At 43.9% G+C, this 26,250-nt stretch overlaps 3 protein-coding genes across 8 annotated transcripts in view; 1 reads left to right on the top strand and 2 right to left on the bottom strand.

Moving 5' to 3' along the window:
* Window positions 1-93: 93 nt before the first annotated feature.
* Window positions 94-2,957, bottom strand: LOC121569360 (F-box/SPRY domain-containing protein 1-like). 2 transcript variants are annotated; one of them, XM_041880254.2, is made up of 3 exons: window positions 2,444-2,957; window positions 1,602-1,958; window positions 94-1,149 (listed from the first exon to the last, which is right to left on the bottom strand). In XM_041880254.2, the coding sequence occupies exons 1-3, from the start codon at window positions 2,759-2,761 to the stop codon at window positions 964-966; spliced, it is 861 nt and encodes a 286-aa protein (XP_041736188.1). In that variant the 5' UTR covers window positions 2,762-2,957; the 3' UTR covers window positions 94-963. The 2 variants fall into 2 exon arrangements, with proteins under 2 accessions (XP_041736188.1, XP_041736187.1); XM_041880253.2 differs by having other exon boundaries at window positions 94-1,170; window positions 2,444-2,955.
* An 846-nt stretch (window positions 2,958-3,803) lies between these two features.
* Window positions 3,804-10,912, top strand: LOC121569359 (myelin-associated neurite-outgrowth inhibitor). Of its 3 annotated transcripts, none has more exons than XM_041880251.2 (7): window positions 3,804-3,906; window positions 5,893-5,987; window positions 6,074-6,160; window positions 7,018-7,160; window positions 9,041-9,227; window positions 9,354-9,475; window positions 9,900-10,912. In XM_041880251.2, the coding sequence occupies exons 2-6, from the start codon at window positions 5,912-5,914 to the stop codon at window positions 9,461-9,463; spliced, it is 603 nt and encodes a 200-aa protein (XP_041736185.1). In that variant the 5' UTR covers window positions 3,804-3,906; window positions 5,893-5,911; the 3' UTR covers window positions 9,464-9,475; window positions 9,900-10,912. The 3 variants fall into 3 exon arrangements, with proteins under 3 accessions (XP_041736185.1, XP_041736184.1, XP_041736186.1); XM_041880250.2 differs by having other exon boundaries at window positions 3,811-3,983; XM_041880252.2 differs by having other exon boundaries at window positions 3,813-3,983; window positions 9,044-9,227.
* A 10,066-nt stretch (window positions 10,913-20,978) lies between these two features.
* The window catches only part of LOC121569358 (rho guanine nucleotide exchange factor 4-like), a 74,305-nt gene continuing 69,033 nt past the window's right edge, over window positions 20,979-26,250 (bottom strand). For all 3 annotated transcript variants that reach the window (XM_045221427.1, XM_041880249.2, XM_045221428.1), the window contains 6 exons: window positions 25,524-25,756; window positions 25,134-25,263; window positions 23,582-23,713; window positions 23,253-23,496; window positions 22,527-22,604; window positions 20,979-21,611 (listed from right to left, as the gene is read on the bottom strand). In XM_045221427.1, the coding sequence (XP_045077362.1) occupies window positions 21,454-21,611; window positions 22,527-22,604; window positions 23,253-23,496; window positions 23,582-23,713; window positions 25,134-25,263; window positions 25,524-25,756 (975 nt within the window). In that variant the 3' untranslated portion in view covers window positions 20,979-21,453. The remainder of the gene's footprint in view (window positions 21,612-22,526; window positions 22,605-23,252; window positions 23,497-23,581; window positions 23,714-25,133; window positions 25,264-25,523; window positions 25,757-26,250) is intronic.

Consider the following 26,250-nt stretch of genomic DNA (forward strand, 5'->3'; position numbering starts at 1 on the left):
GGCCTACTAAAATTTCAGTGGGGTGGTTCTTATTTTATATAGCATATAGAAAGCAATGATTGCCCTCTTGTGGAAGCATTATGAAACAATCAATCAATTACAGACTGGCACCAGGTAGCCTTTATTTGAAGTTTCCATGACCTCTTCAATAGTACCACGGATTAAAACCTAGAAATAAATATCATGAAATACTAGGACTAATACCACCACAATTAAAATGGATGCACAGTAGCATTGAACAAAGGGTAATGTAGTCCCCTCACTTCTGCTCTCCTATACAATGTGTCTGAAGAGAGGAGACTTTTCAGTTATACTGAATGACGCATGACTAGTTAGCTTTGCGAATGAAGCAGTCTTTCCTGGCTTTAATGGTCAGTTGGCGAAAGTGTTCCATAGTGTATGTAGTCCTCTGAAAGGGTCAAAGGTCATTCAAGCTGAATCATTTTGGCATGAGTTCATTCCACGTCCCTCTCGCTTTTCCATCCATGGCAGTTACACTTGTGCTCTAGAAATGTTACAGCTTTCATTTCCACATCTACAATATTTGTTTACATATTTGCCACAGTTCATATTTGGTTTGGCCTCATAGGAACAGACATACAACCAACCGCATGTACGGGATTCAGCAGTGTTGTTACTTCATAAAATAACATAAAAAAGAAGTCCTCCCATACTGTAAATAAAATGGCCCAGCAGCTAGTGGATAACATCCATGTTGAGACAGAAAACCCTTTGAAACAACCTCCAGTCCCCACCCGCCTCCCCTCTTGTCCATCAATGATCACTACCATCCAAGACGATGTTAGGTTCCACTCCAGTGGTTGTGGAATGTTAGTTTACAGTTCTCTCAGTGCCAACCATCAGTCCTCTCAGTGCCAACCATCAGTCCTCTCAGTGCCAACCATCAGTCATTATCCTTGGCACACCTGATGTGATGTGGCACCGGCTGGTCTTGTGGCAGCGCTACCCATCCAGAGGTTTGCCCAGGTAGACCATGGTCACCTCAGTGTTGCCATAGACAGCTGAGACGGCCGGGAAGAGGCAGGCTTTGGGCAAACCTCGGAAGGCCACTCCCAGGAACTCAAAGCCTCTCTCGAAGGCCAGGGTTTTGTCATCCATGTCCAGAATCACTCGTATCCTCTCCCCGATCTGTGGACGGACACCATTACACTAGAAAGTAGTATAACAGTAAGTAACAGCTACAATACAGAGAATGGCTACAATTAATACATGATTACTGTTATGAGATAATAACTTCTAATTTAAAAGGTAGCGATCTTCTTGACATGCATCCTACTGCACAGGCCTAACTCATCCCACAAAAAAAAATGTTTTTTATCTAATATTTAAACTAGAATCACTTCATTGAGACGGGTCAACAGCCTAAAACAATGGCTTAGAGCTTAAATAGGACGTTTCTGTTAATGCATTCAGATGTGTCTGTTCCTCTTGTCTGCAGCTCCACCCCATAGTGACAAACGTCCCTGAACTCCGGCACTAAACTCGCCAATTAGCTGTAATTTTCTGATGCAAAACATTTGCTACGGTGTACACTGTGCACTAATGAATATGACCCAGGGGAAAACACGTTGCTAACCTACCTGGTATTTGGGAGCGTTGTTGCACTGGGGGAAGTTCCCGTTGACCTCCCCGTTGTGGAGCAGGTTGTTATCCACAAGGTTCCAGCCCCAGCTCTGGTCGTCAGTACCCAGGAGGGCAACGTAGCCCTGGCATTGCATGGCAGCACGCTTGGTGGCAATGCCGATCACCGCCACGGTCCCCAGGGGCCCCTCCCACCAGATCTCCCAGGCATGGCGGCCCTCAGAGAAGCCGATCTTGCCGCGGGCTCCGTCGGTGCTCTGGGCGATGGGGTTACGGTGGAGGGTGAAGCCGTTCTTCTTCACGTAGACGTTGCGTGAGCAGTCGTGGGAACTCAGAGCGTGCTGGTAGGACTTGAGCTGCAGGAGAGGAGAGGGAGGCAGACAAAGATGGGTCAGGGTTTTGAAGAGCATCAACACATCCATCCATCCAAGTAATTGATCAAATATGGCTGGTGCATCTCGATGAATTGAGAGCAAAATATGAGGGCAGAATCAACATGCGTACCAGCAACCAAAGATCATAGCTATACCATTTGATTTACATTATAATCTCATTCAGGAAATGATTACATCATGCTCATTGATCTTAATGAATGCAGACGTTGAATAAACAGGGCGTGTGCAGACCGCCAGACACTAGTCTCTGCATGACAGACAGCGTAACTAATACCATTGATGGCTATGTCTGATTGAATGGCACGCTAATGTGTGTGCTGAAAGTGGGTGCATATTCACTGTGGTATAATCTGGATTGAAATCATAAAAAAGTCGAACAACAGCTATAGGCCTTCACGATGATCTTCGAATAGTAAACAAACGTTAGCATATAGCTATTTAGCTACCTTTCCCTTGTAGGTTGGCAGATTGCAGAGAATGTCGGAGCGCAGTGCCTCTTCACTGAGAGAGCGAGAGCACAGACTCCGCCACACCTCGCTGTTCTCGTCGGCTAGGCAGTTGTTCCAGTGCCAGCACACCAACGAGCACCGCATTAGATCATACAAATCCAGATAAGAGAACACATGCTCAAGAACCCGATTGGGTAGCCTGCCTGCTATTCCCACACCTCCGCCCGCTGCGACGTAAGAGTTCCCCGCAGAGCTACAGCTGGCAGCGGGTGCGCCGATGCAAGAGGACGCCCCTCCGGCGGCCGCTCCCGACATATTTGTCTAATTGATGACGCCGACTGATAAACTGTGTTTTACAGCATAAATTCCTAACTAAAATGAATTAAAACGGACCATTTTCAACAATACGAGCCTAAATCACGGCCGAGCCTAAATCACGGCGGTGGTATTGTTATGCATGTATTTCGATGTACCCAGCCCGGGTTGGTAAAGGGAGAAGCGAAATGCGAAATGCGAAATCCAGTCCCGGAAATGTATGTACAGCAATGATAAATCATGCATTTCAAAATTAATATAAATTAATATTTATTCTGATCCACAAGCTTTAATTATAAAGAAGGGACAGAGATAATCGCATACATAACCTTTTGTCTGGAAAATGATAATAGGTGCATTTTACTTTGTGTTACTGATAGGACCTTTGTCTGTCATACAGTGCCCCTCACAGCTGATCTACAGTCAGCTTAAATTTTTACCCCACAGCCAGCCTAGAGGCCAAACTGAAGATTGAAGTATGGTTTACTGATCCTAGATCTGTGTACAGGGTCAACGGTTGTAATTGGCAGATATTAAAATAGATGAACGCAAGAATGCTTCTTTCAGATTTGATTGTATTTGTAGGAACAACGTATTGCTGAGCAATGCCAACACGATCCAACACATTTACATTTTAGTCATTTAGCAGACGCTCTTATCCAGAGCGTTTTACAGGAGCAATTAGGGTTAAGTGCCTTGCTCAAGGGCACATCGATAGATTTTTCACCTAGTCGGCTCAGGGTATTAGAACCAGCGACCTTTCGGTTACTGGCACAACGCTCTTAACCACTAAGCTACCTGCCGACCTACACAGGTCCAATATGATACATTCTACAAATTCCTAATGCGCTGGTGCATTGAGACACTACCATAGTTATTAAAGACAGATGATGCCTATGTATCAGTATTCTCTTTTATGCTACTTGGATTACGTAAATTATATAATAGCGTGTAACATGTTTTACAAATGTTGTCCCCGACCCATTGCCCAGAGACAGCAAAGTGAAAGTCACCTTTTCATTGCAGGACGACATCATGTGACATGGGCACAACGGAGACTCGCTGTACTCGGAAGTGACGCCGGTTGCTGGATCATTTCTGTGCGCAGTAAGCCAAGCAGAAAACAACAGCGTCAACCAGAGCCAGTGAGTACAAACATACAATACGCAAAAGTAAACGTCTGAGCCTAAGAACAGCAGTCGGAAACTGAGAAATTACAACCGTAAGTAACATTGATAACTATACCTAATATTACAGTTCGTATCTATTGTTAAACCTGTTGCCAAGATTGACAGATGAAGGGTGACTGGTTCATCCAGTAGATACAAGCTACTGAAGTCCCAACGCAATGCCACCTCGCGGCCCTTGTTGTTGTGGAGCTACTGCAGCCCCCATTGATATAATAATATAATATGCCATTTAGCAGACGCTTTTATCCAAAGCGACTTACAGTCATGCGTGTATACATTTTTACGTATGGGTGGTCCCGGGGATCGAACCCACTACCTTGGCGTTACAAGCGCCATGCTCTACCAGCTGAGCTACAGAGGACCACGCATGTTAGTTAGTTAGCTTGCATAGCTAAACGCTCCATTGGAATTGATCAACACAGAAATACGAGGATATTGTCACTGTTAACAGTTAGCTACCTAACGTTACCGTAATGTGTTGAACTCTAGCTAGCTGCCCTATGTTAGGCATGTTATCGTTCACTTCTGTAGCTATTCGTTAATCGATACACGTCAATTTACAATACTGCGACCAGGGGTCCCGTACTCTTAATGTGTCAAGTGAAAGGTCGCCACATGATGGCTAATTATGATTTACGAAAAACATTGATCTGTGTATGTAGCTAGCTAGCTACTCAGGGCTGCCAACTTTTGAAGAAAGCTTGGAGTGAGATTTCCTATGTGAATTTCATTGCTCCCTTGCACAACCCCTAGAGGGGATAATGTTTTATTGTTTTAAAGCTCATTTCCTGCAATTCTATGACAAGGGTGGAATTTATTTTAATATAAATCACAGGTCAGGTGTATTCAGGATCCTTTGAACATTACATGAACACTCAAATTTGGAAGATTTTGTTACTTAGCGATTATTATTTATTTATTTTTTTGGGGGGGGGGTGAAATTTAAATGTGATATTTCAGTTTTATTTTAAAAACATTAGCAAACATTTCTAAAAACCTGTTTTTGCTTTGTCGTTATTGGGTATTGTGTGTAGATTGATCAGGGGAAAAAACAATTTAATCCAATTTTAGAATAAGGCTGTAACATAACAAAATGTGGAAAAAGTCAAGGGGTCTGAATACTTTCCGAATGCACTGTAGTTAGTTAGCTAGCTATTGCGGCTAGCTTAACTGGTTTGCTAGCTAGCTATCTTCTTCACATAGTTTTGTTTTTGAAGCTATAATGATTCAGATCATGAGTCATCACATAGCATTGCATCCTCCTCGACAAGCAATAAATTATGTGACAGCAACCAGTATGGCACTTACCATAGCCAGGTTTGGTTTTTAACAGTGGTGTAAAGTACTTAAGTAAAACTACTTGAAAGTACTACTTAAGTAGTTTTTTTGGGTATCTGTACTTTACTTTACTACCTATATGTTTGACTAATTTTACTTTTACTTCACTACATTCCTAGAGACAATTATGCACTTCTTACTCCAATCATTTTCCCTGGAAAATGGTCTAATTCACACACTTATCAAGAGAACATCCCTGGTCATCCCTAGTGCCTCTGATCTGGCGGACTCACTAAACACATGCTTCGTTTGTAAATGATGTGTTGGAAATTACAAAAGAAAAGGGTGCCGTCTGGTTTGCTTTATATAAGGAATTTGAAAAGATGTATACTTTTACTTTTGATACTTAAGTATATTTTAGCAATGACATTTACTTTTGATACTTAAGTATATTTCAAACCAAATACTTTTAGACTTTTACTCAAGTTGTATTTTACTGGGTGACTTTTACTTGAGAGTCAATTTCTATTAAAGGTATCTTTACTTTTACTCAAGTATGACAATTGGGTACTTTTTCCACCACTGGTTTTTAATGACGAACAGATCAGATTTTGTATCGAACAGTAACAATATAATGTTTGCTTCTTGTCTTGGTTGTTGCAGTATCTGAACAGTGTGCATAATGAACCCAGTGTACTGCCCTGCACCAACAGGGGTCCCCTATGCCAATCCTAAGGGACATTTAGTAGGATACCCAGGTAAGCAGAGAGCCCCTTAACCAGTTTGTGAGCCTGTAGTATGTACACTCTGTTCTTCTCTAAATGTCTGACCTATGACCTCCCAGCTGGATTTCCTGTGGGGTATGCGGCCGCCCCTACCTATGCTCCTAACATGTACCACCCTGGAGCCAACCACCCAGCCTTTCCTACAGGTAAGGTACCGGTCCCTCCCAGAGCTACATGGAAGCCTACCCTTGTACAGTCAGTACATACATTTTTAGTATGTGATTACTGTGGGAATTGAACCCCCAACCTTAGTGTTGCTTACCAGGGGTGTATTTAATTACGCCGATTCTGTTGCAAAACGTTTCTTAAACGGAAGCAAATGGAACGAAAAGAGGGAGGGACCTACTGGATTTTGTCCAATAGAAACTCTTGTTTTACTCTGTTTGCTTCCGTTTGGTTTTTAAACGGTAAACGGTTTCCGTAATGAATACACCCCCAGGGGTCTAATCATTAGTCCAAACTGTTGCAATGGAGTTTCTATTGGACAGATTCAGGTAGGTCCCTCCCCATTCGGTTTGGTTCCTAGTGAAATACACCCCCAGCTGAACCGCATCAGTTTGGGCAGAGGGCAGGAACGTGCAGCCCATCATGGGATCATTGCAACCCAGTACATTACTCAAGGCTAAACCCTGACCTGAATTGAGTCAGTCTAACTCAATGGCAGTCTTAACCGTAGTATGCAGTGTAGCAGAAGCGTTCAGCGGTTGCTGCTGAGTCGTGACTCTTTGCACCTTTAGCTAAACATGGAGAACCAGACATCTCTCAGGAGAGATGATTATGAATTCAGCCAAACGTTTCTGCCTCTCGTCTGGTTTTCCAGCTACACATATTTTGCCGTTGACTGAAACTTCCCTCTTTTGTGTTGTACAGATTCAGAAAGGAGTCGGACAATAGTCAGTCCCTTTACAAGCCCTTAGGACAAAGGCCTGAAGTGTGAATTGTTTGGTTTTCCCTGGTAAAATGTGTAATTCCCCAGATGATATCTCTGAAACGTCTCTTATAGGTTACGTTCCAGGCACTCCTTTTAAAATGTCCTGCTCGCCTACCACGGGGGCTGTCCCGCCCTACTCCTCGTCACCCAATCCCTACCCTGCAGCAGTCTACCCTGTGAGGTGCACCTACCCCCAACAGAACCCCTACGCACAGGTCAGTCAGTCCGTTAGTTCATCTACAGACTACTGCAACATATCCAATCAACCGTTGGAATGAAGTACAACCTTTTTTTTAGCTTATTTGCTGTACTTGCAGAACTATACAGAACAACAAATATAAACCCGACATGTAAAGTGTTGGTTCCATGTTTCATGAGTTGAAATAAAAGATCCCAGATATTTCCCATATGCTCAAAGTTGATTTCTCACAAATTTTGTCCACAAATTTGTGAACATCCCTGTTTAGTGAGCATTTCTTCTTCGTCAAGATAATCCATCCATGTGACAGGTGTGGCATATCAAGAAGCTGATTAAACAGCATGATCATTACACAGGTGCACCTTGTGCTTGGGACAATAAAAGGCCAATTTAAAATGTGCAGTTTTGACACAACACAATGCCACAGATGTCTCAAGTTTTGAGGGAGTGTGCAATTGGCATGCTGACTGCAGAAATGTCCACCAGAGCTGTTGCCAGAGAATGTAATGTTAATTTCTCCACCATAAGCTGCCTCCAACGTCATTTTAGAGAATTTGGCAGTATGTCCAACCGCAGACCACATGTAACCATGCCAGCCCAGGACCTCCACATCCAGCTTCTTCACCTGCGGGATCGTCTGAGGGGGGGTGGGGGTTTACTGAGGAGTGTTTTTGTCTGTAAAGAAGCCATTTTGTGGGGAAAAACGTGTTCTGATTGGCTGGGCCTGGTTTCCAAGTGGGTAAACCTATGCCCTATCAGGCCCACCCATGGCGGAACCCCTGCCCAGTCATGTGAAATCCATCGATTAGGGCCTAATTTATTTATTTCAATTGACTGATTTTCTCAGAGGGAGAGAGACAGAAATGTAACTCTACAAGATCAGAGTTTTTTTTTAATTAAATGTATTCAGAGCGCGCTAGGTAGCCACACCTGCAGAGCTCGTTATGTGACTGAATAAGGTAAGTCTGAATACCAAATACTGAGAAGTGCGTAGGAAAGGCATACATTTCCTAGGTCTGAATCGGCCCCATACACATTAGCTTGCTGCATATTGCTGCTGTAGTTGTACTTGTCTCAATGTGGCACTGATGTGAGATATTTCTCTCTCTCTCTGTCTCTCTGAGGCACTGATGTGAGATATTTCTCTCTCTCTCTCTCTCTCTCTCTGAGGCACTGATGTGAGATATTTCTCTCTCTCTCTCTCTGTCTCTCTGAGGCACTGATGTGAGATATTTCTCTCTCTCTCTCTCTGTCTCTCTGAGGCACTGATGTGAGATATTTCTCTCTCTCTCTCTCTCTCTGAGGCACTGATGTGAGATATTTCTCTCTCTCTCTGTCTCTCTGAGGCACTGATGTGAGATATTTCTCTCTCTCTCTCTCTCTCTCTCTGAGGCACTGATGTGAGATATTTCTCTCTCTCTCTCTCTGTCTCTCTGAGGCACTGATGTGAGATATTTCTCTCTCTCTCTCTCTCTCTCTCTGAGGCACTGATGTGAGATATTTCTCTCTCTCTCTCTCTGTCTCTCTGAGGCACTGATGTGAGATATTTCTCTCTGTCTCTCTGAGGCACTGATGTGAGATATTTCTCTCTCTCTCTCTGAGGCACTGATGTGAGATATTTCTCTCTCTGAGGCACTGATGTGAGATATTTCTCTCTCTCTCTCTCTGAGGCACTGATGTGAGATATTTCTCTCTCTCTCTCTGAGGCACTGATGTGAGATATTTCTCTTTCTCTCTCTGAGGCACTGATGTGAGATATTTCCTCTCTCTCTCTCTCTCTCTCTCTCTCTGAGGCACTGATGTGAGATATTTCTCTCTCTCTCTCTCTGAGGCACTGATGTGAGATATTTCTCTCTCTCTCTCTGAGGCACTGATGTGAGATCTCTCCTCTTTCAGCAGCAAGGCACTTACTACACACAGCCGCTGTACGCAGCCCCGCCCCATGTCATTCATCACACGACAGTGGTCCAGCCCAATGGGATGCCAGCAGCCATGTATGCCCCGCCCATGCACCACCCGCCCCGCCCCCACAATGGCGTTGCCATGGGTATGGTAGCAGGGACCACTATGGCAATGTCAGCCGGTGAGTTCCAATGTTTTCCTTTTTACTATCTTGTCTCAACACAGGGTACAAATCTTTGACGAGGATAAAGAAATGGTTTTGCTCTGTCAAATTTCCTGACCTTTCCCACCTCCCTCCCTTCTCCAGGAACATTGTTGACGCACTCCCCGACTCCCCTCGCCCCACACCAAGTCACGATGCCCACATACCGACACCCAGGCACGCCCACCTACAGCTATGTGCCCCCCCAGTGGTGAAGTGATGGCACTGTGAGTACTGAATGCATCCTCCATATCCCCCATTCTATGCTCTCTGGTCAATCTGCGTGGGACAAACCTCTGTTCACTGACACTAATTGGAACACATGGAAATACAATATCATAGAAAATGGTAACCATTTGTAGTCATAAAATAAATATTTATATTGTTTTACTTTTCAGGCAGCATAATGCAGGAAGGGTAGGCTACTTGTTACCATTTTAAAGGGTTGTCAAACATTTTGGGAAAGGTTGGCAGTGGTCAATTGCTGCATGCCAATAGAAGTACATTCATGTGTAGGAAAACAAACAATAGGTATTACTGTGTATTAAATCTACTCTTCAGGTCAGAAGATGGTAGATATGCGTTCACATTCCAGTCCAGTATTCTACAGCTGGTGATGTTGACCCTTCAGCTGTTCTTCCTTCCTTATAGGCATAATGTGAATCTGAAGCCCAACCCATACATCAACAGGTCTGCTCAGAACGGGATGAAGAGAATCTTCCCACTTCTGACTATTCCTGTTTGGAATAACGCTATCCCAGAATCCTTCACTCACTCTGCTACATATCTTCCGTCAGACGGCTACTGTAAGTCTCCATGCAAACTTGTGTTCTGTGGACTGTCTTGCGAATTTTATAGCTAACTATTAAGTGGTTAAAAGAGAGTTTGGATTGGTTTTTATTTTGGGATCCATATCGAGTTAAATGCATGTGTGTGTATATATATATACTAAATAATGCTCGCTCAATCTACCTGACACATGCAAAATCACCAAAAATATCAAATCTAAAGGAACTAAAAAATTAAAACTGAAATTTTTAAATCACTGATTCACACAAACAAACTTAAAGATGGAATCCGCAGTAGGAGAAACGGTGCCATTGGCCGCACACCACCGCTGTTATTGTTTTAGTTGCAGAGCTGAGGAGTAGCACGGTAAAAAAGAAAATGCAGTACATTTTGTGCTCTTCTATTGCTCGTGCAATGATGTCAGAGGGGGAACAACAGTGTTGGTTGTTTGCAGTAACTTCTTTGTTGTTGTAATATCACAAACGGACGTAGCTGTTTCACCACTAAGGATTCCAGCTGTAGGATTACTACACAATGTTACTGTCTTCATTGCTTGTTTTTTGGTAACATTAGTATTATTTCTCTAGGTGAAGCTGTGTCAGCATTTGTCTGATGGATATTTTTGTAGTTTGGGGAGGTGGGTCTTTTTTGAGTTTTGTGTCCATTCCAACACTTAATCATTCTCCCACGCTCTTTGCCCATGGAAGATGTTGTGAACACAGGCTGAGATCCAACGGTCTTAGATAGTTTCCTTTCCCTTAAACCATTGGCCTAAGATCCCCTACAGCACGACAGCAGAATGATCAATCAATCAATCAATTTTATTTTATATAGCCCTTCTTACATCAGCTAATATCTCGAAGTGCTGTACAGAAACCCAGCCTAAAACCCCAAACAGCTAGTAATGCAGGTGTAGAAGCACGGTGGCTAGGAAAAACTCCCTAGAAAGGCGAAAACCTAGAGAGGAACCAGGCTATGAGGGGTGGCCAGTCCTCTTCTGGCTGTGCCGGGTGAAGATTATAACAGAACCATGCCAAGATGTTCAAAAATGTTCATAAGTGACAAGCATGGTCAAATAATAATCAGGAATAAATCTCAGTTGGCTTTTCATAGCCGATCATTAAGAGTTGAAAACAGCAGGTCTGGGACAGGTAGGGGTTCCATAACCGCAGGCAGAACAGTTGAAACTGGAATAGCAGCAAGGCCAGGCGGACTGGGGACAGCAAGGAGTCACCACGGCCGGTAGTCCCGACGTATGGTCCTAGGTGCTCAGGTCTCTCAGTTGGCTTTTCATAGCCGATCATTAAGAGTTGAAAACAGCAGGTCTGGGACAGGTAGGGGTTTCGTAACCGCAATGATAGACTTATCATGACATTTGATCTATTGCTGGTCGCAAAGGAAAGGATCTGAGAAAAGGAAGCTGTTTAGAACTACTTGGACTCAGTCCTGCAGACAGTGAGTGAGTGATTGAGCGAGAGCATTTTTTGTTGGCGTTTTTGTGTATAATTCTATTTTTAGAGGTTTAAAATACTGAAACCATTGCACATACAGATGTATGTATGTCTGTATGTATGTATCATACCTGAACATGTCTATAGATTCCTTTCTGTCATTGGTTTGGGTTTAACCACACCTAAGAGCCACAAACTTTAAAATCAATGCTAACCTGAGACATTTCAACAGGTTTGAGACTTTATTATGGATTTATTTTAATCAATTAGATTTTATTATAATTTTCTAAGCACTACTGCAAAAGAAGACGCATTCAATTCTTATTTCAGACACTGTTTAAAGGAAGCCAGGACTTAACTTGTTTGCAAGTTACCTCAAGGCTCCACCAGAACTCACCGATATATCGTTGTCTGAGTCGCTCGTCTATGTTGCCTATCTAATCTAAGTCACCTCAGTTACTGAATCTGTTTTGTAATGTCCTTATGTGTTTTGTATTGTCAAGAAAGACTACAAAATAAAATACAATTATGAGAATTGTCAAGGGGTTTGTATTTAATCATTTCATTGAATCGTGTCACCACATCTTTGGGGTCCCAGGTGATATGGTGTTTAAGCTGACCACTATAACACGTGCCCTGAGCTATGTCCTCTGAAGCCTACATCTATTTGAGGCTTGCTGCAGTCGTCTGGTCTGATGAAGTGGGTCATTGTCTAAATGTCCACCAGATGGACCTTACGTCTTAGATATCTGCCTTCAGCATCACTGCATTGTCTGAATGTGTGTATCAGAGGAAGGCCCTCCACATGGCCAAAGACTCCAGCCACCCTAGTCATAGACTGTTCTCTCTGCTGCTACCGCACGGCAAGCGGTACCGGAGTGCCAAGTCTAGGTCCAAAGACTCCAGCCACCCTAGTCATAGACTGTTCTCTCTGCTACCGCACGGCAAGCGGTACCGGAGCGCCAAGTCTAGGTCCAAAGACTCCAGCCACCCTAGTCATAGACTGTTCTCTCTGCTACTGCACGGCAAGCGGTACCGGAGCACCAAGTCTAGGTCCAAAGACTCCAGCCACTCTAGTCATAGACTGTTCTCTCTGCTACCGCACGGCAAGCGGTACCGGAGTGCCAAGTCTAGGTCCAAAAAGACTTCTCAACAGCTTCTACCCCCAAGCCATAAGACTCCTGAACAGCTAATCATGGCTACCCGGACTATTTGCACTGCAAACTATTTGCACCCATCCTTTTTACGCTGCTGCTACTCTGTTAATTTATGCATAGTCACTTTAACTCTACCCACATGTACATATTAACTACCTCAACTAGCCGGTGCCCCCGCACATTGACTCTGCACCGGTACCCCCCTGTATATATAGCCTCCCTACTGTTATTTTATTTTACTTCTGCTCTTTTTTTCTCAACACTTTTTTGTTGTTTTATTTTACTTTTTTATTAAAAATAAATGCACTGTTGGTTAAGGGCTGTTAGTAAGCATTTCACTGTAATGTCTGCACCTGTTGTATTTGGCGCATGTGGCCAATAAAATTTGATTTGATTTGTATGGGATGATAATGTTGCTACTATTTTGTGGGGATATACACTACTCCCCCTAAAATGTCTAGCTACAGTGTCTAGTGAAAGTCTACACCCCCCTTGCACAGTTTTCACATTTTGTTGTCTTAAAATTATCTAAAAAGTGATTGAATTTCATTTTTTTCCTACAGCTCTACACAACCTAATCCACATTTTCAAAGTGAAAAATGTTATAAGAACATTTTCTAAATTAATGAAAAGCAAAAAAAAACAGCTTTTTGTTCTTACACTATGATTTTGAACATTCAAAGCAACTGGGAAACGTCCATGACAGGCATTGTCACCTTAGCTTGCTACATAACTTCTGAGTGATATAGGAAGCAGGAGCACCACCACCAATCAGCCTACCCCACTGCGCACACACCCGTTGTTACTATGACAACGAGCATAGCGATGTCAGCAAATGACTGTCTGAACAGTCTATGGTCTGAACACACAAATCCGATTTTGGTCACTTATAACTTGCTGTTTGGAGAGTCAGTATTCCAAAACGGATTTCAAAAACAAAATTAAGGCCTGCAGTGTGAACAGGGCTTTATTAGAGCTGTGAATCATTTGGAATAAGATTCTACCAACTTTCCATAACTCTTAGGGGCAGCATACATGTAACTGCCAAACTAATAGAAACACTTGAGTAAATGAGCGATACAAAGTATATTGAAAGGTTTAGTTCCTGAGTTAATTAAGCAATTAACATCCCATCATGCTTAGGGTCATGTATAACAATTATGAGCAGGCCGTTATTTTGGCTACTATGGCTATGGGCACGAGTGGTCACTGAATGGTGTGATGTGCATGAAAATATTGTAAACCATCTCACGGCTATGCTACACTCCAGCCATCGGGAGTCCAGCATTGCCATAAGCCATTGAGGGAATGCTTCCTTTGAAATCAATGAAAGCTGCTATACTGCCTGCGTTGCGTCACGTCTAATGGCAGCGTCCAAGCTCACAGAGGAACAATTCTCGATGGCTGATGCGCGTTCATCCCAATGATGTATTTAAACCCTGGATTACTGATGCTATGTATTGGCCATTGAGAGCAAGGGGCCCGGGTTCCGGTCTAGAAGCACGGTTTCGACTGCTCCTTCAGTATTGCAGTTTAACTGACGCCCAGACCAGAAAGACAACATAGACGGCCACATAGAGAAGTCAGATTTGAAAATTCCTAATAAGACACTTTAGTTACCGCCTTTGTGCACAAAACATCCATTGATTTATTCAAATAATTGTCGCTGAGGCCCCCCCCAGAAATTAATCACTCAGCCGAAGATATTAACATTTTATATTAATCCGATGTCTGCCATGTTTTTGGATAACGTGATGACGTCGTCGCTGCTCGTGCTGCACTCTGTGCGCACTGAGTGCTAGTGCACGTGATGTTAACCCGGATGTAGGCGGCCATGAATCTGTGTATGCGAACGTGAGTAGAATACCTTGAAAACAACGGGCGACATCTTGGAGGCGGTCTCCTGTTCTTATTATACCTCAGTGATTGAGAGGCTTTGAAGCCACCGGTCCGCCATATTGGCAGTCCCCGGTAGGATTAGTCCTCCCATAGGAATGAATGAAAATCTACAGTATTTAAATTAAATGTTTCAAGGACAAAATTACATGTATTTTTAGTTATAGTGGGGACAATAACATTAGTAATCTAAAAAATACACTATATATACAAAAGTATGTGGACACCCCTTCAAATTTGTGGATTCAGATATTTCAGCCACACCCGTTGCTAACAGGTGTATAAAATCGAGCACACAGTCATGCAAATGCCATAGACAAACACTGGCAGTAGAATGGCCTTACTGAAGAGCTCAGTGACTTTCAACGTGGCACCGTCATAGGATGACACCTTTCTAACAAGTCAGTTCTTCAAAATTCTGCCCTGCGAGAGCTGCCCCGGTCAACTGTAAGTGCTGTTATTGTGAAGTGGAAACGTCTTGGAGCACCAACGGCTCAGCCGCAAAGTGGTAGGCCACACAAGCGCACAGAACGGGACCGCCGAGTGCTGAAGTGCATAGTGCGTAAAAATCGTCTGTCCTCGGTTGCAACACTCACTAGCGAGTTCCAAACTGCCTCTGGAAGCAATGTCAGCACTGTTCGTCGGGAGCTTCATGAAATGGGTTTCCATGTTTGAACAATGCCAAACTGCCTCTGGAAGCAATGTCAGAACTGTTCGTCGGGAGCTTCATGAAATGGGTTTCCATGTTTGAACAATGCCAAGCGTTGGCTGCAGTGCTGTAAAGCTCGCCACCGTTGGACTCTGGAGCAGTGGAAATGCATTCTCTTGGGTGATGAATCACGCTTCACCATCTGGCAGTCCGACGGACAAATCTGGGTTTGGCGGATGCCAGGAGAACGCTACCTGCCACAATGCATAATGCCAACTGTACAGTTTGGTGGAGGAGGTATAATGATCTGGGGCTGTTTTTCATGGTTCGGGCTAGGACCCTTAGTTCCAGTGAAGGGAAATCTTAATGCTAGAGCATACAATGACATTCTAGACAAGTCTGTGCTTCCAACTTTGTGGCAAAAGTTTGGGAAAGGCCCTTTCCTGTTTCAGCATGACAATGCCCCTATGGACAACGCAAGGTCCATACAGAAATGCTTTGTCGAGATCGGTGTGGAATAACTTGACTGGCCTGCACCGAGCCCTGACCTCAACCCCATCAAACACCTTTGGGATGAATTGGAACGCCGACTGCGAGCCAGGCCTAATCTACCAACATCAGTGCCCGACCTCACTAACGCTCTTGTGGCTGAATGGAAGCAAGTCCCTGCAGCAATGTTACAACTCTAGTGGAAAGCCTTCCCAGAAGAGTGGAGGCTGTTATAGCAGCAAAGGGAGGACCAACCCCATATTAATGCCCATGATTTTGGAATTAGATTTTCGACAAGCAGATGTCCACATACTTTTGGCCATGTAGTGTATATACTTTAAGGAAAATATTTTTGTTTTACAATTTAAACGTATGCATTAAGGTGTCTGAAACAGAATAAATGTGGCTAAATGAATGTAGATATTAATAAATGCATTTCTATAGCTTCCACAATACTGTTTTTACAATGGTGTAGGAGTACCAAGATGGAGGCACGGTGCCCCCTATTAGGCATAGTGTATCATTATTATTATTCGTTCATTCTGGAAATGGAAATAATGAGAAATAAAGTAGATTTCAGTTGGTTTCTGGTGTAGCAGGTAGATGGTTTCTGGTGTAGCAGGTAGATGGTTTCTGGTGTAGCAGGTATATGGTTTCTGGTGTAGCAGGTAGATGGTTTCTGGTGTAGCAGGTAGATGGTTTCTGGTGTAGCAGGTAGATGGTTTCTGGTGTAACAGGTAGATGGTTTCTGGTGTAACAGGTAGATGGTTTCTGGTGTAACAGGTAGATGGTTTCTGGTGTAGCAGGTAGTTGGTTTCTGGTGTAGCAGGTAGATGGTTTCTGGTGTAGCAGGTAGATGGTTTCTGGTGTAGCAGGTAGATGGTTTCTGGTGTAGCAGGTAGATGGTTTCTGGTGTAGCAGGTAGATGGTTTCTGGTGTAGCAGGTAGATGGTTTCTGGTGTAGCAGGTAGTTGGTTTCTGGTGTAGCAGGTAGATGGTTTCTGGTGTAGTTGGTTTCTGGTGTAGCAGGTACAGTTGAAGTCGGAAGTTTACATACAGTGGGGAAAAAAAGTATTTAGTCAGCCACCAATTGTGCAAGTTCTCCCACTTAAAAAGATGAGAGAGGCCTGTAATTTTCATCATAGGTACACGTCAACTATGACAGACAAATTGAGGAAAAAAAATCAAGAAAATCACATTGTAGAATTTGTAATGAATTTATTAGCAAATTATGGTGGAAAATAAGTATTTGGTCACCTACAAACAAGCAAGTTTTCTGGCTCTCACAGACCTGTAACTTCTTCTTTAAGAGGCTCCTCTGTCCTCCACTCGTTACCTGTATTAATGGCACCTGTTTGAACTTGTTATCAGTATAAAAGACACCTGTCCACAACCTCAAACAGTCACACTCCAAACTCCACTATGGCCAAGACCAAAGAGCTGTCAAAGGACACCAGAAACAAAATTGTAGACCTGCACCAGGCTGGGAAGACTGAATCTGCAATAGGTAAGCAGCTTGGTTTGAAGAAATCAACTGTGGGAGCAATTATTAGGAAATGGAAGACATACAAGACCACTGATAATCTCCCTCGATCTGGGGCTCCACGCAAGATCTCACCCCGTGGGGTCAAAATGATCACAAGAACGGTGAGCAAAAATCCCAGAACCACACGGGCGGACCTAGTGAATGACCTGCAGAGAGCTGGGACCAAAGTAACAAAGCCTACCATCAGTAACACACTACGCCGCCAGGGACACAAATCCTGCAGTGCCAGACGTGTCCCCCTGCTTAAGCCAGTACCATGTCCAGGCCCGTCTGAAGTTTGCTAGAGTGCATTTGGATGATCCAGAAGAGGATTGGGAGAATGTCATATGGTCAGATGAAACCAAAATATAACTTTTTGGTAAAAACTCAACTCGTCGTGTTTGGAGGACAAAGAATGCTGAGTTGCATCCAAAGAACACCATACCTACTGTGAAGCATGGGGGTGGAAACATCATGCTTTGGGGCTGTTTTTCTGCAAAGGGACCAGGACGACTGATCCGTGTAAAGGAAAGAATGAATGGGGCCATGTATTGTGAGATTTTGAGTGAAAACCTCCTTCCATCAGCATGACAATGATCCCAAACACACTGCCCGGGCAACGAAGGAGTGGCTTCGTAAGAAGCATTTCAAGATCCTGGAGTGGCCTAGCCAGTCTCCAGATCTCAACCCCATTGAAAATCTTTGGAGGGAGTTGAAAGTCCGTGTTGCCCAGCGACAGCCCCAAAACATCACTGCTCTAGAGGAGATCTGCATGGAGGAATGGGCCAAAATACCAGCAACAGTGTGTGAAAACCTTGTGAAGACTTACAGAAAACGTTTGACCTGTGTCATTGCCAACAAAGGGTATATAACAAAGTATTGAGAAACTTTTGTTATTGACCAAATACTTATTTTCACCATAATTTGCAAATCAATTCATAAAAAATCCTACAATGTGATTTTCGGGATTTTTTTCTTCTAATTTTGTCTGTCATAGTTGACGTGTACCTATGATGAAAATTACAGGCCTCTCTCATCTTTTTAAGTGGGAGAACTTGCACAATTGGTGGCTGACTAAATACTTTTTTCCCCCACTGTATATATAAAAATAAAAATAAATACACGCTGCCTGATCTTTCTTATATCTCTCAGCTATATGAAAGACACTTCAGAACACACTTCCTTTAGATTTTGTTGGGTGGGGAGACTGTTGTTCCATGTAGTGAATCTGTTATTAAATGTATTTTTTATGGGATAATAGCAGTAAGGCCAAAAATAATTTAAATTTCCAAATCAAATAGCTAAATAATCCTTGGTAAGACCTTCTTAAAACAATTCCATATAGCTAAAAAAATTATAATAATATTAAACAAAAATGGCTTTTTAGCAAAATAAATGACTAGGACTGTCTCGGAGTGGTCTGAGTGGGGAGGGGAGGGCACCTGACAACTGATAACTATCTATTATTGGCAGAGAGTTTTGGAAATCTCTCTAGCCCCGTTTATATCTGGTTCTAACTTGCGTTCTTTGTCCTGATCTTGTCCACATTCTGATTGTGCCCACAGTTTTAGACAGGTGTAGACAATCAAAAGACACATTGTGATCTGATTGTGATCAGATCATCCTGCCCACCTGCTCAGGTAGTCAGACCCGCATTTTGTCTGGATATCTTAAATCATTTAAATCATAATTATTCCACCCTCTAAAATCATTGACATGTGGCACCATTGACTGATTACATCAATATGTTTTTTTACAGTAGATACATTCATATTAATTTAAAAGAATAGCTGTGAAATAATTTGCATAAAGGAAGGCACCAGGAAATTTGTAAGTCGCTCTGGATAAGAGCGTCTGCTAAATGATGTAAATGTAAAATGTAAATGAAATCTGGCCACAATGCAGACACAGTGGACAGATAAGACACATGTTAATACCATGTCTAGACACCTTTCTGGAAATCAGAAATGTAGACAAGAACATGACACAGGACCCATATTAGCACCAGGTATAAACGGGGCTTCTGTTATTTGTCTCTTCACTTATTTACCACCTGGTGATGTCACCAGGCTAGCCGAAACTCCACCCATGCAAAACCTGCTGATTAGAAGGTCCTGTGTAGATTGTATTTTCAAACAAAAACTGTCAGGAAATAACACTGATAAAACAAACTGTATCAGCTGTTGATACAAAACACAGGAAAAACTAAATGGTGACTGCACAGGGCCTTTAAACAAGCCACTGGTCTGGAATCATGTTAAGAAGAGTAGTCTCTTCATCAGCGGGAACACAAGCTCCCTGTAGTCTCTTCAAGCTCCCTGTAGTCTCTTCAAGCTCCCTGTAGTCTCTTCAAGCTCCCTGCAGTCTCTTCAAGCTCCCTGCAGTCTCTTCAAGCTCCCTGCAGTCTCTTCAAGCTCCCTGTAGTCTCTTCAAGCTCCCTGCAGTCTCTTCAAGCTCCCTGCAGTCTCTTCAAGCTCCCTGCAGTCTCTTCAAGCTCCCTGCAGTCTCTTCAAGCTCCCTGTGGACTCTTCAAGCTCCCTGTAGACTCTTCAATCTCCCTGTGGACTCTTCAATCTCCCTGTGGACTCTTCAAGCTCCCTGTGGACTCTTCAAGCTCCATGTAGACTCTTCAAGCTCCCTGTGGACTCTTCAAGCTCCCTGTGGACTCTTCAAGCTCCCTGTGGACTCTTCAAGCTCCCTGTGGACTCTTCAAGCTCCCTGTAGACTCTTCAAGCTCCCTGTAGACTCTTCAAGCTCCCTGTAGACTCTTCAAGCTCCCTGTAGTCTCTTCAAGCTCCCTGTAGTCTCTTCAAGCTCCCTGTAGTCTCTTCAAGCTCCCTGTAGTCTCTTCAAGCTCCCTGTAGTCTCTTCAAGCTCCCTGTAATCTCTTCATCAGCGGGAACACACATTTATTTTTTTGTCACAACAGACAACCTTGTCTTGCCAGAAACCTTGAATATTCAGCTGTAAATTAAGACGTCTGAAAGGTGTCGCAGACAGACAGCGTTCCGAGGATTTAGGTAGAAAGCTCAGGATGTGATCCACCCTGTCTTTAGGTTTTAACTCTTGAATGAAAAAAAAACAAAAATAGCCAGGGTGACAGTCTACTTCGGCTCTATTGCCAACTCCTTATGGAATTGTCCTGCCAAACATGTTTGACAATGACAGCAATGGATTTTGGCAAGAGCACAAACAGATGTGGGACCAGGCTTGAAAATAAGACATTATACTTCCAATATTCCAGATTAAAATTCTGTTTAAGGACCAGATTATATGAAACAGTATGTGTTCTTTTCATGTGGTATTGTGGCATTGCATTTACCAGGGGAACAAAAGTGCAGGTGTACCTCTTGAATCCAGCCTCATTTTGCCATAGTAGGAGAAGAATTAGAACATGTGTTGCTAAATGAATGTAAATGCAGGGGTTGATAAATCTAAAACAATACTCTTCATACTGTTTCAAAGCATCCGGTACACACTTCAGACGGCACTTCCATAAATAAGTCAATTGCTCATACGCACAGGGAAAGGCAGGGTTTCCCAAACTCGGTCCTCAAGGGGTACACATTTTGTTTTTTGCCCTAGCACTACACAGCTGATTCAAATAACCAACTCATCATCAAGCTTTGATCATTTGAATCAGCTGTGTAGTGTTAGGGCAAAAAACAAAATGTGCACCCCTTGGGGTCCCGAGGACCGAGTTTGGGAAAGGTCAAAGGTAAGGTGTGTGACTGTTATAAAATAATTTAAAAAAACCAGGAAAACATCTTTGCACAGAGACAATGAACCTTTATCCTTATTGTCACCTTTTTCTCCATAGCAGAACAAACTTAAATGCAAAAGCAACATGTATCTGGCACCGTGAACAGTTGGCATATGTCGAAAAACAAAAACACAGGGGGAAAAAATCATTTTGTTGTCGTCAGTCAACGTCTTTCATAACGAGGAGCCTCATTGGCAGTCACATGATCACGCAGCAGTAGTAGAACCAATCGGTGCTTGGTTGCAGTAACAGGTATAATAGTCTCCCAACGTATATACACAATGTCCGGAAGAACCATTCCCAAGTCTGATTGTAACCAACCTATAAAGTGCTTTCTCAAAGAAAAAAATATTATCATAATCATCTTTCACGATAATCAGTATATCAATTAGGATAGCATTATGTATATATAAAAGACCATCTGGCATAAAAAGGTCAGTTCAGGCACGAACAGAGAGCTCTCCTCTCCTCCTCTCCTTTGGCGTTTCACTTCTTGAAAGGCGTCAGTCTGCCGATGTTTTGCCAGAAGGTGGTTGCCTTGCGTTTGGGCTCAGCCAGCATGAAGACCTGCTGCTGGGGCACGCTGCTGGGCAGAGATGGCTGCTTCTGACGGAGCAGGAAGTCACAATAGGGTCGGGTCACCGCTGGGGGAGAGGAGAGCAGAGGGGGGTTAGTAATCTCTGGGTCACCGCTGGGGGAGAGGAGAACAGAGGGGGGTTAGTAATCTCTGGGTCACCGCTGGGGAGAGGAGAGCAGAGGGGGTTAGTAATCTCTGGGTCACCGCTGGGGAGAGGAGAGCAGAGGGGGGTTAGTAATCTCTGGGTCACCGCTGGGGGAGAGGAGAGCAGAGGGGGGTTAGTAATCTCTGGGTCACCGCTGGGGGAGAGGAGAACAGAGGGGGGTTAGTAATCTCTGGGTCACCGCTGGGGGAGAGGAGAACAGAGGGGGGTTAGTAATCTCTGGGTCACCGCTGGGGGAGAGGAGAGCAGAGGGGGGTTAGTAATCTCTGGGTCACCGCTGGGGGAGAGGAGAGCAGAGGGGGGTTAGTAATCTCTGGGTCACCGCTGGGGGAGAGGAGAGCAGAGGGGGGTTAGTAATCTCTGGGTCACCGCTGGGGGAGAGGAGAACAGAGGGGGTTAGTAATCTCTGGGTCACCGCTGGGGGAGAGGAGAACAGAGGGGGGTTAGTAATCTCTGGGTCACCGCTGGGGGAGAGGAGAACAGAGGGGGGTTAGTAATCTCAGCACCCAGAACTAAATCAGCGACTTAATTTTCAACATGTTAATGTCAAGAATGTGACGAGAGGTTTTTTAAATGTAGATGGGGGGGATTACGAGTGCATTTGAATCTAAAGAGGCTCATATGAATATTAAGCACACAAACTAAATGTGTATAAATATAGCCAAACATGTAATCTTAGCTTCTTTAAAAAATCAACACCCACGACACTACACACCCATCCACACAGCCAAACCTAAAACTCCCAAAGGGAAATTGAGTTTTCCTGCCATGCACCCATATTCAGTCCAACCCCCTAAGGACTACTTTACCCAGACATACCTTTGGGCTTCCCAGCTGGATGGCTTTTGCAGGCGTTGAGCATGGCCTGTTTCTTCTGGACCTCAGTGATGGAGAATCCTGGAGGTGGAAACCACATAGATCATAGGTCAATGTGGATATCACAGATATCATTCTGCCAGTGCCACCTATCAATACCCAGAATAATACAAGGCCAGATTGTTGGATGGGAAAGTTTCAGTAACATCCATATGCTCTGTTTTTCCAGGGGGGAGCCGACTGGATCAGGGTTAGGGAGGCAGACACATCTAACAGCCTCAGAGCAAGAGTCCACTGAACTTCCAACCAGATGGCAAGGCAGAACCCTCCACACATGCACAGATCCCAGACAAAACCCTAAGACTATGGCAGAGAAGCGAAGGGGGGGAGGGGGGCAGCTGAGATGGATTGATGGGCCTTTTTGCCTGTTTATCTGAGGGATCAATGACACACTGAACCATTAGCATACCCTTCTCTTCCTGGTTCTCTGTTCTCTGACCACAGTCACTGCCACAACAGCTGTTTGAACTATTATTGCAGCAGTAGTCTGGGGTAGAGAGAGAGACAGGAGGACGAATCTCACATTTGACTAACAGGAAAGGAAACACAGCTGACTAGTAATAACACAGGTCGGCAGTTCATCACATACCTTTTTCAAACGGTGGCGCACAATTATGACAGAGACGGTTAACTGACAGTTATCCCTAAGGCAACGGGGTGGCACCTCACCTGTCTCACGGTCGTGCTGCACCTGCCTCCTCTCGTCCTGGAAGGCTCGGAGCCAGCGTTGTTTCTGCTCAGGCTTCTTGGCACACAGCAGGTGGATCTCGTCCCCCGCCAGCGAGCGCAGCTTCAGAGCGTTCTTCACCGACACGTTGAAGTCCTTCTCCTTCCCGTCCTCCACATCCAACACCTCAATCTGGTCCATGTCCATGCGACCCTTACAGTACAGCATGTCCCTGCGCAGGAGGTCCTAGAGGGGGGATAGAGAGAACTGTTACTAACCCTAACGCTTACGTGGTTGGGGAAGGGTTGTAGTTTTTAACAGTGCTGCTCACCTTTTTGCAGTACACCATCTGGTGGTCGAAGAGGAAGAACATGCGCTGCTGGCTCTTAGCCTGAGGCTGGGAGATCTTCGTCAGCTCTCCAGAGAAGATCAGATCCGAACTCTTACTGAGGATATCTTCTCCCTGACCATGTTCAAACACACACCATAAATATATGTTAGAGCCTGCAGAGATACGGGGCATGATATAGAGAGATTGTTCAGTCAACAAATGTGTATCGTATAGCTAGGGAGTTGGTCCTGACTAAATGACCTCAGGCGTTGTTTCCAGATCAAGTCACCTGGTCAGGAAACCTGACTCTAGTCATCAAAAAGATCATCAAGGACATCAACCACCCAAGCCACTGCCTGTTCACCCCGCTATCATCCAAAAGGCGAGGTCAGTACAGCTGCATCAAAGCTGGGACCGAGAAAATGAAAAACAGCTTCTATCTCAAGGCCATCAGACTGTTAAACAGCCATCACTAGCACATTAGAGGATGCTGCCTATAGGCATAGACTAGAAATCACTGGCCACTTTGAGAAATGGAACACTAGCCACTTTAATAATGTTTACATATCTTGCATTACTCATCTCATATGTATATACTGTATTCTATACTATTCTACGGTATCTTAGCCACTTTAATAATGTTTACATATCTTGCATTACTCATCTCATATGTATATTGTGGTCCTCTGTAGCTCAACTGGTAGAGCATGGCGCTTTTAACGCCAGGGTAGTGGGTTCGATCCCCGGGACCACCCATACGTAAAAATGTATGCACACATGACTGTAAGTCGCTTTGGATAAAAGTGTCTGCTAAATGGCATATTATTATTCTATACTATTTTACTGTATCTTAGTCCATGCCGCTCTGACATCGCTCGTCCATATATGTATGTCACGGTTTCGGCCGAGGCTGCCTCTCTCCCTTGTTCGGGCAGGCTTCGGCGTTCGTCGTCTCCGGAATACTAGCTGCCACCGTTGTATGTTTCTATGTTCGTTTGCTTTTGTCTGATTGTTGTACACCTGTTATCGTTTAGTGTAATTAGTGTCCTATAAGTTCTCGTTGTGTTTGTCTAGTGTTGTGTGTGATTGTTTTACTGTCGTGCCAGTAGGCTGGATTATTACTGTTTGCTCGGTTGAGCTATTTTGCTCCTTAGTTTTGGAGTATTTTGTCGCACCTGTTTGTGCGCTTGTGTTTTCGCCTACGTGCGGAGCTTTTGCCTCAGGGCAGTTATTTCGTGTTTGTTTTGCTGTGCATCACTAAAGTCTGTTGGACTAACGTACTGCGTCCTGCGCCTGATTCCACCCACACCCACCTACATCTACCTTGACAATGTATATATTCTTAATTCATATTAATATTAATATTTGTGTGTATTGGGTATATGTTGTGAAATTGTTAGAGATTACTTGTTAGATATTACTGCACTGTCAGAGCTAGAAGCACACGCATTTCGCTACACCCGCTATAACATCTTCTAAACACGTGTATGTGACCAATACAATTTGATTTGATTTGATTATGTTCCATGACCAATGATACACTGTTCCTCACCTCCCAGTCCTCTATGGAGCGCTGCCATTGGGCGATCTTGTCGATGTTCTCCAGGCGCCGCTTCCTCTCGTTGATCAGCCTGGCCACGTTCTTCATGGCGTCCAAGGCAGCCTCCACGTCCTTATAGTCCCTGGGTGTCCCAGAACAGAGAACCATGCTAGACTCTCATTCCTTTCTCTCTCACATCACACTGTATCTTATAATAGCTTTGTTTTATATAAAAGTCACCAATATGGCTGCCGATTTACAATCTGAAAATAACTAAATATACTATCAGTGTCAATACCGCTGCTGTAACTGAATTAGGTGTAGATTAGAAGGGATATGTGCAACTCCTTGTATGTGTACACCGTACATATACAGGATAATGTGTGTGCTGGTTTACAGTACCTGTGCTGGGGGTTGGTATATTTCAGTAGCTCGGCAAGCTGCAGAGGGTACTTGCAGATCTTCTGGACGGGCGTGAGCAGGAAGCCATCCAGCGAGATGTCAATCATCTTCTGGAGCAGGCGACAGGCCTCGAAGAAGAACACATACTTGTTGGTCTTCATCCGCCGGGACAACTGTACACAGGCGTTGGGGTGGTTGTTACAGTACTCCGAGTAAATCTGGAAGTCTGTTTGCTTAGGAGGGAGAGGAGGAGACAGGAAACGTTAACATGGCAGTTTGGAATGGCGAAAATTATGCTTGGGCTCTAAGGAGGTTTTTTGACTTGGATCCCCAATATAAACTGCTGGTGATCCTTCTACATTTAGGAAAACAGTAAATGCACAAATTCCTCTTCTTCCCTGCCTAAGCAAGTTCTGTCTGACTCTGGCATCATAACTGAGAAGAATGGAAGAAGTGATGCTGTAGGAGCCAAATAGGCTTAATTGTATGTCTCCAATTCATGATGCATTTCTGTTGTATGTGTGTTTGCCATAAATCCCTTGTCAAGTGTGTGTACCCCATCTACAGGCCAATAGAGAAAACAGTTAAAAGACATACACACTCCATGGCCTAATGGGAGTTACTGGAATGGCAGCACACAGTCTTTTGACCGTACCAGACCATGTTCACCCTGCTGTTTGTTTCTTTAGTTTAATGATCACAATTCGTTTTGGTAGAATCCTATACA

The sequence above is a fragment of the Coregonus clupeaformis genome, chromosome 7 (genome assembly GCF_020615455.1).
Source record: "Coregonus clupeaformis isolate EN_2021a chromosome 7, ASM2061545v1, whole genome shotgun sequence".
Lineage (NCBI taxonomy): Eukaryota > Metazoa > Chordata > Actinopteri > Salmoniformes > Salmonidae > Coregonus > Coregonus clupeaformis.

Bases quoted from the DNA above. Each gene is read 5' to 3' on its own strand.
- LOC121569360 (XM_041880253.2), bottom strand. From the start codon at position 2,761: ATGTCGGGAGCGGCCGCCGGAGGGGCGTCCTCTTGCATCGGCGCACCC. The intron at 1,959-2,443 runs GTAGCTAAATAG...CCTCTCCTGCAG, and splicing joins TGCCAACCTACAAGGGAAAG to CTCAAGTCCTACCAGCACGC. The intron at 1,171-1,601 runs GTAGGTTAGCAA...ACTACTTTCTAG, and splicing joins ACAACGCTCCCAAATACCAG to TGTAATGGTGTCCGTCCACA.
- LOC121569359 (XM_041880251.2), top strand. From the start codon at position 5,912: ATGAACCCAGTGTACTGCCCTGCACCAACAGGGGTCCCCTATGCCAAT. The intron at 5,988-6,073 runs GTAAGCAGAGAG...ATGACCTCCCAG, and splicing joins ACATTTAGTAGGATACCCAG to CTGGATTTCCTGTGGGGTAT. The intron at 7,161-9,040 runs GTCAGTCAGTCC...CTCCTCTTTCAG, and splicing joins AACAGAACCCCTACGCACAG to CAGCAAGGCACTTACTACAC.